Here is a 10,753-nt window from a genome sequence, read left to right as displayed (position 1 = left end):
AAAAAAAAAAAAAAAAAAAAAAAAGATCCTGGATTCTAGAAGATTCAGGCAAGGGCTAGAGAGTGAGACCCTGTCTCAAGAAAACCAAGAGAATTTTCCTTGATATATTGTGCTGATTTTTTTCCTTTTAATTATGAAAGTAGGTTTTTCGACATCTTTATCACATGTATGAGTGTTTTTCCTTTGTGTATGTATGTGCAGCATGTGCCTTTGGAGGTCAGAAGAAGGCATCAAATCCCCTGGAACCAATAGTTGTCAGCTGCCATGTGGGTACTGACACCGAAGTCCTCTGGAAGAACAGCCAGTGCTCTTAACCACTGAGCCATCTCTCCATCTCTCCAACCCTTGCTTTCTTTTAAAAATCATCTGATCTAGGTGAACAAGATGAGTTAGCCCGTAAAGACACTTAGCGCCAAGTCTGACAATTCGAGTTTGATCCCTGGGACCATACAGAGAAGGGGAGATCCAACTCCCAAGAGTTCCAGACTTCCAGATGCACATGGTGGACCATGCTAGCACTCGCGAGGGCGCATACGCACATGCCCAAATAACGAGCAAATGTAATAAAAATACATTTTAAAATATCCCCTGGGGGCAGGGCTGGAGAGATGGCTCAAGAGTTAAGAACATTGACTGCTCTCCCAGAGGTCCTTAGTTTAATTCCCAGCAACCACATGGTGGCTCACAACCATCTGTAATGGGATCTGATGCCCTCTTCTGGTGTGTCTGATGACAGCTACAGTGTACTCACATACATATAATAAATAAATCTTTTTTAAAAAAAATATATCATCTGGGATCTGGGCAAGGTAGTACAAAACTTTAATCCTGTCTCTGGGGAGGTAGAAGCAGGCAGGTTTCTGTGCGTTTGAGGCCAGCCTGGTCTACGTAGTGAGTTCCAGGACAGCCAGAGGTATGCAAAAAGACTATGTCTCAAAAAAATTTTAAAAGTCAATTGATCCACACATTAGCCTTTTGAAATAGGTAGTAATCATTGTTCTTATTCTACAAATAAAGTAAATGAAGAACGAGGCTGTTAGTTATATAACTCTTTCAAAGTCGTGTACACAGATGATGAAGCCCAGATACAAACCCAGGCTCATCAACAGGCTCTTCCCTGAGATGTCTACCTGACTCCACTCCTTCAGAGTCTTTGTTCAGAAAACACCTCAGTGAGCCCTAACATTGTTCTACTTGAAAGTTCCCCAAACCCAGGTCTCCGTCTCTCTTCTCCCTACCTTATATAGCCCTATAGTTCATCTGGTGGTTTACATACAGACTTTTGAAACCGTATTCACAAGCCGGGCAGTAGTGGCGCACGTCTTTAATCCCAGCACTTGGGAGGCAGAGGCAGGCAGATTTCTGAGTTCAAGTCCAGCCTGGTCTACAGAGTGAGTTCCAGGACAGCCAGGGCTACACAGAGAAACCCTGCCTTGAAAAACAAGCTGCATTTACTTATTTATTTTGGTGGGAGCACTGCAGTATACACGTGGAGGGTCACTTGGGGGAATTCAGTTCTCTTCTTCTACCACATTGAGCCTGAAGATCAAGTTCAGGTCACCAGGCAAGGCAGATTGGCCTTACCTACTGAGACATCTTGCTGATCCTACATACAAACTTTATTAAGATGTAACTAATATCCCACACCACCCAATTCATCAATTTAAGCTGCACAGTTCATTGGGTTCCACTAACATGGGTGGAACTGCGTGACTGAAACCACAATCAACTCATAATATTTCCTTCACCCTAAAAAGACATTCTGTGCTTATAGGATTATCAGGGCCCCAGATTTAGTAGGCCCTCAAGACTTTAGCACAACTGACTCCATGATGGAAGTACCATCCCGGCATGGTAGAACTCAGCACAGAGACACAGCATTCCCTGCCAAAAATGAAAACAAAACCCCATATGTTGGGTCCCGCCCGCCAGCCTCTAAGCATTGTATTGTGCCCCTTGCAGACACGCTAAGAGTTGCTCCCCCCAGACGTCCCAGAACACAGCGTCCTCGGACCGCCCACTGTCAACGCCCACTTGTCGCCCGGACCAACCACCAGTGTCGTCATGCCTACTCGATTGGACCCGCCTTCTGGACACAGCTCCGCTGAGGATCGGACATTGCGCCATTGAGAGATTGAGACATGCGCCATTGGGACTGAGAGACACACTCAGCAGAGACAATGGGACATGTGGGAGAGGGTTGGGTTCTCCCGTGTGTTATTAATAAATAGTATTCTTTCTTGTAGCTCATCTCTATTTTCAGGAAGTTTAGCTCTGCAGTACGAACCCACCCCAAGGTGTTTTCTGCCCACGCAGACACGGCGCCAGTATGCGTGTGATGCAGAGAAACACACCCATAGATCCAGGAACGTCTCTAAGTGCACTAACCTTGCTTTTGGCCTCTGTAGCTTTACTTCTGGCTAACTGTTCTTGTTAACATAAGTGTGTCAGCCCAGTACACGGTTTTGTGCTTAAAAGCTTACCCTGTGAAAGGCTCAGGGCTACACTGAAATCCCAGACCCTCAGTGTAGTTACTGGTCAGCTAATAAAGACTTTCCATTGGCTTGCACCCACATCCGAGGAATCTTCTCTGAGAAATACCCACAATATTTCATTCTGTTTCCTTCATGACTCATATTCTCCCAATGCCCAGAGTCCTAGACAGTCATTTTCTGTCTCTGTGCCTATTCTGGACATTTCATACAAATGTTCCATAGGTGATTGATGCTATACCTTTTTTTGTTTGCTTGTATGCATATGTGAGCACTACATGACTGCCTGGTGTTCATGAGGGTCAGAGAGGGAGAAAAGAAAACAAAAAACAAAAAACAAAACCGCAAAGCGTTGCCAGTTCCAAGGTGAGGATGTAGTTCCGTTGGGAGAGAGCTCACTCAGCATGCATGAGGTTCTGGCTTCATCTCTAGCACCATCTCCTGGGGATGGCCCTAATCCCAGCACTTGGGAAGTAGAGGAGATTCAGAACATTCGAAATATTACCTGCTCCCTTCAAATACCCCTTTCCATCATTATTCAACATCCCAAGGCCACTGTGGTGGTCTGAATGACAATGGCTCCCATAGGCTCATAGATTTGAATGCTTGGTCACCGGGGAGTGGCACTAGTAGGAGGAAGTGTGTCACTAGGGGGTGGGCTTTGAGATTTCAAATGCTCAAGCCAGGCTCAGTGTGTCTCTCTTCCTGCTGCTTGTGGATCCGGATGTGGAATTCCCAACTCTTTCTCCAGCACCGCATCTGTCTGTGTATCTCCAAGCCTCCCACTATGAAAATGGACTAAAACTTGAAAACTAAGCCAGCCTCGATTAAATATTGCAGTGACCATGGTGTCCCTTCATAGTAATAGAACATTGACTAAAACAGCTAGTATATATATAAGTGGATTAATGCAGAAAAGATTGAACTACCCTTAAAGGGAAGATATTATCACTTTTTCTTTGAAACAGGGTCATGTGTAGCCCAGGCTGTCCTCAAATCCACTATGTAGCTGAGGATGATCTTGAACTTCTGATCCTCCTGCCTCCACATCTTAAGCTTCGATTACAGGCATGCACTACCACACTGGGTTTGCTTAATGCTGGGAATCAAACCCAGGGTGTTGTGCATTGTGGGTAAGCACTCTATCAACTGAACTACATTCACAGCTGGGATTATCACCCTTTTGGATAAGCAGAAACCCAGATCCTGATGTCAATGCCCAATAAAAGTGCGAACAGTAGGTCCGGAGCCATCTCAAGACCGAGGAGCGCTTTCTTGATGCTACTCTGGTTGGTCTCATGTCCCCATGTCAGTACAATGAGGTAAGATACAGGATATATATCCAGGCACTCCAGACATCCCACAAGGACTGGGGGATTCTGTCTGTGACACAGGCCTGTTGAGGGAAGAGGTGTGAAGCTTGGGTATAAGGGAGAAAGAGCAGAAATCTCTCCCTCACTAGTGGGTTCAGACTTTCACAGTCCAAGGTGCCTACTGGCCAGTATCACAGCGAGGGCTCAGATGCAGCCGCCCAGCAGCCGGGCAAGTAAGCCCACAAAGCCTGACCCTTCCTCGTAGGTGCCCCAGCTGTAGGGTCACAACAAGCAGCTGTGAAAAGCCAACCTGGATCTAGGCTCCATCGTGCTGGTGCCTAGGGTGAGAGAGACATGTGTCATCTCAGATGCTCTCCTGGAGGACCTCTGGTGGCCTTTCGAGGAACAGCACAGGTTCTGAAAACCTAGGCAGAGCTCCAACTGCCGGCGGCCTATGCTGGGTCTCCACTGGCTGCTTCCATAGTGCCTGCCACTTGCCATCCTGCGCAGAGACATGCGCCTGTGGCTTGCCAACAATCCATCACCGCCTTCGAGGTGCTCAGGCCCTGCTCTGTCCGGTGTGGTTTCCCTCACCTAGACAGCAGGTGTTTCTGCCTTAGAGCAGGCCACCTAAAGCCAGGCAGTGGTGGCACACGCCTTTAATCCCAGCACTTGGGAGGCAGAGGCAGGCAAATTTCTGAGTTCGAGGCCAGCCTGGTCTACAAAGTGAGTTCCAGGACAGCCAGGGCTATACAGAGAAACCCTGTCTCGAAGAAAAAAAAACAAAAAAATAAACAAACAAACAAACAAAAAAACGAACAGGCCACCCGAGGGCTGCTTAATTACATCCGGGTTTAAAATCTTAAAGCCCCTCTGGTCATCTTAATCAGGAAGATCCTGCCACTGCTGGACCAAAAAACTACCTCCAAACTTGGTGCTCCCATCTTTGATTCTTTTCCCAACAAGTTGAGGTGTGCCACACTTTGCAGGAAATCCTCTCCAGGTTCCTAAACATTTTTCAGGGATAATATATATATATATATATATATATATATATATATATATATATATATATATATAGTGGATGTGTGTCTGAGTGTGAGTTTATGCCTAAAGGCCAGAGATGGTGGCTCCCCCTAGGAGCTTAGCGTGATAAGCAACTGAACCACCCCCATGAACACCAGCAACTCAACTCTGGTCCTCCGCGAGAGCCATGTGCACTCTTTACTCTCCAGGTGTTCCTTGCTGGCCACAGTCAAGCTGGCTGTCTTCCTTTTCGCTACCTTCCTATAGTTTCAGTAAAGGTGGGGAGGCCTCTGTGGGGTAGTGACAGTCACTGGGACAAGTCTCTTCCCAGAAACTTGACTTGGTTGTGCGTGACTCTGAGACCCTTCTCTGAGGGTAGCAGGGGACCCGAGAAGAGCAGATGCTCTAGATGGGTTTCGAGTTATCGTGGCCATCCGGGTTTTACTGTGGCTTTCTGTCAGGAGATGGTTTCCCAGTCAGCTTTCCAGACCTTTACATTGTCCTCTGACCCCTTCCACGGGGAGGATAGGGATACAACTGCCACCTCTCCAGCGCCTTCCCAAGGCTCTGTCCAAGGAAGTCGCCAAGGAAGGAAAACATGGCTTGTGTGTTCAGTTCCAAACCTTCAATACAGATGTTTATTACAATATAATGTGTGGACTGGAGAGATGGCTCAGTGGTTAAGAACACATTCTGTTCTTGCAGAGGACCTGGGTTTCTTTTCTAGACCCCACATAGAAGCTCACAAAAAAATCTAACTCCAGTTGGAGGGGATCTGTTGCCCTCCTCTGGCTTTCTGGGGCACCTGCACTCATGTGCACAAACTGTCACACAAGCGCGCATGTGGCACACACACACCACATAATTTTTAAAAATTCGTTTTAAAAGATACACATTGTGCCCTCTAAAATTTCTTCTTGCCAGACAAAACCTCAAGTGAATGACCTTTAAAATAAGTACCTTTGGAGGTTATAGTAATATCTGTTTCTCTAAAAATGTAGGACTAAACTTTGGAAGTTTGCAAAGGCTTCTGGAAATAAAGCAGAGTTGTTTTGCTTTTGGTTTTGATTTTCAGACACAGAATTTTGTACAGCCAGGCTAGACTCAGATTCACTAGGGAGCCAAAGTTGACCTTGAACCCCGGATCCTCCTGCCTCCCCCTTCCCAATGTTGGGAACCACCATACCTGAGAGAACATAGTTTCCTCAGAGCTGAACCATCTTCAATAAAGGCTGAAGGGAGTGGGTGGGGCTAAGGATCGGTTGGTAAAGTGCTTGCTGTAGTATGAGGACCTAAGGTGGATTCCCAGACCCACGTTTTTTTTAAAAAAGCTAGGTGTGGTGGAATCACTAGGGATTGCCGGCCAGCTAGCCTCACTACTTGACAAGTTCCAGGCCAGGAAGAGATGAAAGGCCCTGTCTTAAGAAAGAAAAGGTGGTCGATACCCAAAGAACATCTGAGGGTACCCTCTGGCCTCCACATGCATATACACACATGCACACTACACACATACACACACGAATACATACATACATACATATACATACACACATACGCTCATACATACATACATACACACACACACACACACACACACACACACCCCAGAGAAAATAAGGTTGAGGGAAGATATGGAGCTGCAGAGCTGTGAAGGCCATGGGCAGTTTGTCAAATGCACATCCAGGAAGCTGGGAGGCATCTTTATTCTTTCTCCAAGCAGCCATGCTGGGATTGGGAGGAGGAGTGGGCAAACCCCACAGCTCTGAGGAAACCTGGGGTGAGCTCTTGCAGCTGGACACGCATGACCCAGACCAACCCCTGAAGCACCTTTGAGTCTGAGCTGGCAGGCGGTGGGGTCTTGAGACCTTTTGCAAAGGGGGGGTCCATGCGATGAACATTACACCATCCCACTTCCTAGCGATTTGCCAAACAGGCAACGTGTGGCCTGGCTTTTCTTCCAGAAGTCTTATCAGTGGCAGGCCGCTGAAGACAAATCTACTGTGTGTGGATGCCCCGGTCCCCATGGCCAAGAAAACAAAAGTTACTGTGACCTGATGTCAGGCTTTGGCCTCCTTTATTTATTTATTTATTTATTTATTTATTTATTTATTTATTTATTTATTTTTACAGTCAATTCCACATGTAAAAGACGTCATAAAGCGTTGTGGCTCTAGCTGTACCCCAAATGAACTGCTGAGGATGGGGTTGGCTATTCTGGACACACTCCATTAGGAATTCCTCCACGCAGGAATGTCGCTGGGTTTCTTGATTATAATGAACATGAGTTTATAGAGTCTCCCTGAGACTCGTCTGTGCCTTTGGAACAGCTGTTTACAACACAGAACAGGCAAGGCACAGGCGTGCAACACGTCCTTGCACATGCACCACGGCGAGGTGACCCACAAAGGCTCACAACATACGGAAGAGTGGAAAAAAAAAATGTTATCTTTTTACCCCACGCCATTCCACCACCAGACTCTCACGTCTAAAGGACACAGAGATCACTTGACAAAGACATTTGAACGGCACTATTATGGTCAGTTTCTCTCTTAGATACACACTGCAAAAATATTTAACTTTCCATTCTATGAATATTGTATATAAATATCTGTCTGCCTTTACTACACTTTACACACATTCACTTAGCTGTCTTTATTCACCTACACACAATCCTTACTGAGGTGTTAGACCGCACTGATCTGGCACTTAAAAAATATCAGGTATCGGTTCATGTTGGTTTTAGTTGGGGGATGGGGGGCTGTCTTTCAGGATGTGCTTGTTAGTAAGGCAAAATTATGCAAATGAGGAAATGTCATGGCGTTTTGGTCTGTTATAAAGCATGAAGGTTAAATCACTAAGGGCAGTTTCGTTATGGAAAACTGGTGCTGTTGACAAAGTTCCTGGTTTCTTCTCAGGTCAAGCGGTTGCAGGTAACTTCCCTGCTTCCTTTAATAGCAGATTCTTGCATTTCTCAGAATCCAAACGTGGCCGTCTCTACATTCTAGCCTCAGAGTCCCACGTCACAAATCAGACTGTGTGGGGATGAAAGGGGTTGGGCCACACCAGAAGATTCCCTGATGGAAATCGGAAAAACGTTTGCACTTTTTGGTTGTTGATATGTGAAAACTAGGGGGGGGGGAGGGGCCTCTGTCCTAACATTAAAAACCATGGTCTCCAGTTCCACGCCCTGATGGTCCGGAGCTGGCCCCGTGTGGCGGAACTGTGGCCTCAGAGGAATCCTTCCCTCCACGTCGCGTCCCTGACCAGGCAGCTACAGCACTGGATGGCAGGCCACCAGCTGCTGCAGTTCAAGGGCTCCACATTGGCTTTAGTCATCATCACCTTAGAGCTGGAGAGGCTCATGCCCGACTGCTGTGCTGCGGCTATATCTGATCTGCTAAAGAAAGCACAGGTAGACATCAACTCGGCCCTTCTAGCTGACAGATTCTGTGCTGCGGGGCGGGGGAGGGGACCGTGACCCTTCTTGCTCCTTTACGAGCTCCAGGAGATGCTTGGAGTGTGACGGCTATGGCGAGAGTCTGACTGCAGGCCATGCTTTCAGTATGTGGTCATGCTGTGTTCCCCGGCATGGCAGACCTTGAACTCACGGGAAAGGGTTTTTGGCGGTGGGGAACAAGAATACAGCCAGTCCGTTGGCCAAGAGGATCGGGAAATGGGCAGAGGACTAGGAGAAGTAATGCTGAGGATTACGATGAATTATGTAGTAATAAATGAAAGAGTATAGACTTTCCTTCTACAGGAGTATGTGGTGACAGACACAGGGTGGGGTGGGGGTGCCATGTCGGCAGCCCCCAGGACAGAGTAGGATGAAATGGGAGAGAAATGACAGTTACTGAGGTCAGAGATTGGAAGAGTTAACGGCATGAAGTGGGGTAGTCGTAACAAGCTCTTAATGACTCCTGTTATCAGGCTGGCTCTTGCCTGCGCATTCCTGTCTGAGATAACTCTGTTTCAAGGTTAATGCTCTGTGTTGACACTTATCAGTGCTGCGCAATACAGCGGCTGAGTGGCACTTGTGAGGCCACACCTGAGAAGTTTGTGGTTACCCTTCCTGCACCATCCACTCCGTGTCACCTGCCTGCCAGCCCCTCTGCCACCGTCTCAAGGCCTGCAGGACCTGTGGGAACCCACCATGCTTGGATGCTGATACATTCTTGGGGTTTATAAGTCTCATGATGAGACTGGAAGAGAAGGTTCTACAGCAGTGGTTCTCAACCTTCCTCATGCTGTGACCCTTTTTACAGTTCCTCATGGTGTAGTGGACCCACCCCCCCAACCATAACATATTTTTATTGCTACTTCATAACTGTAATTCTACTACTATTATGAATCTAATATACATTAAATATCCAATATGCAGGATACCCAATATGCAATCCCTGTGAAAGGGCCTGTTGACCGCGCCCCTCCCCCCACTCACAAGTTGAGAACCAACGCTCTAGAAGAACCTCTGGGGAAGGTCTTCAGTCCTCAGAAGAAAGTTAGGAGAGATCAGGACCACAGAGGTGAAGTGGCCTGAAACTGTGACCCTGCCAGGGAGAAGGCTGTTTTTATTCTTTCCTTCCTCAGCAAGGGCTGGTTCTGCCCTCTCAGAGCTGGGTAAGAGCTACGGTGAGCCGTCCTCAGCCTGAAGCACAGGGCTGGTCCTCAGGCTTTTGTTGTTTTTTGAGACAGGCTCTCACTAAGGTGGTGGGGCTGGCTCAGAACTAGCAGGGATCCAGCTGCCTCTGCCTGCCCAGTGCTGGGATTAAAGGTGGGAGCCACCATGCCTGGCTCCCTCACAGACCAATTCTTGCTCGTCTACCTGCCAGGCCTGGACAGATCATTCCAGATTCTTTGACTTGTCCCAAACATAGGAGCAGCTACCCTGCTCCCTCTAAAGGATGGAGTCTCTCTGGACCAGAGTGAGGGTCCCGGTGTGGTGGGGACTTACACCATCTTCTAAGGTCCAGATCAGAGAGTAGCCCCTGTGGACTCTGAAGCCCCACAGTTCCTGTATCCAGAGGACTTCATGCAAAGGCTGCTCCTGTGACATGTACGGAGGGGACTGGAAGGCTGGGGTGGCTCAGTATGTTGAGCCCAGCTTGCCCTGACTGTCATACTGCCAGGAGGAGGAGACTTTCGGGATGGTGGGGGCGGGGGGGGTTGAGGGGGGGAGAAGCCAGCTGCCTCTCTGAAACTATGCTACTGTCATTCTCAACGCTGTGGAGCCCAGCTGTCCAAGAGGCCAGCTGGAGCTGTGTCAGTCTCCAAGTTAGGGACTTGAATGACTGGGCCATAAATTTAGAGGTGGTCTGTGAAGCTCTGTCACTGTGAACGGTTCTTTTATGAATGTGCCTAGCCATGGGGGTAGGGCTGGGGGTTGGGTATAATCTGCTGCCAGATGCTCACTGGGGTTGGGGACCAGACAGGCCACATTGTGAAGCCAGGGTGCCATTTTACGTTTTCTTTGATTTTGCTTATGAGAGCTCCCCTCCTCATTTGTGTATGTGGTATGTGGTGTGTGGTGTGTGTGTGTGTAGGTCACAGTTCTCTCCTTCTACTACAAAGGTCTCAGGGATCAAACTCAGGTTGTAGGCTTAGCAGCAAACTCCTTTACCTAATGAGCCATTTCACCAGCCCTTATTTTTTATTTTTATTATCTTTTTTTTCCTCAAGCACGAGTATCATTGCAGCCCAGGCTGACCTCAAACCTAAAATCCTCCTGCTTCAGCTTTCGGGACACTGGGGTCAAGGGCACATGGCATTACACCTGGCTGTTGGAGGTGTCTGTAAGTGTTTTGAATGCTTTTAAGTGTTGTTGGAGCTGGGCAGTGGTGGTGCACGCCTTTAATCCCAGCACTTGGGAGGCAGAGGCAGGTGGATTTCTGAGTTCGAGGCCAGCTTGGTCTACAAAGTGAG

At 47.8% G+C, this 10,753-nt stretch overlaps 1 protein-coding gene across 2 annotated transcripts in view; it reads right to left on the bottom strand.

Moving 5' to 3' along the window:
• Positions 1-6,903: 6,903 nt before the first annotated feature.
• The window catches only part of Septin8 (septin 8), a 28,956-nt gene continuing 25,106 nt past the window's right edge, over positions 6,904-10,753 (bottom strand). The window contains exon 10 of one of the 2 annotated variants that reach the window (XM_029545933.1): positions 6,904-8,225. In XM_029545933.1, the coding sequence (XP_029401793.1) occupies positions 8,060-8,225 (166 nt within the window). In that variant the 3' untranslated portion in view covers positions 6,904-8,059. Of the gene's footprint in view, positions 8,229-10,753 lie in introns of both variants that reach the window. The other variant, XM_029545934.1, reaches the window with a different exon arrangement.

The sequence above is a fragment of the Mus pahari genome, chromosome 14 (genome assembly GCF_900095145.1).
Source record: "Mus pahari chromosome 14, PAHARI_EIJ_v1.1, whole genome shotgun sequence".
Classification (NCBI taxonomy): Eukaryota; Metazoa; Chordata; class Mammalia; order Rodentia; family Muridae; genus Mus; species Mus pahari.
The sequence above is the reverse complement of the archived record's forward strand: the minus strand, read 5'-3'. Positions and strand labels throughout refer to the sequence as shown.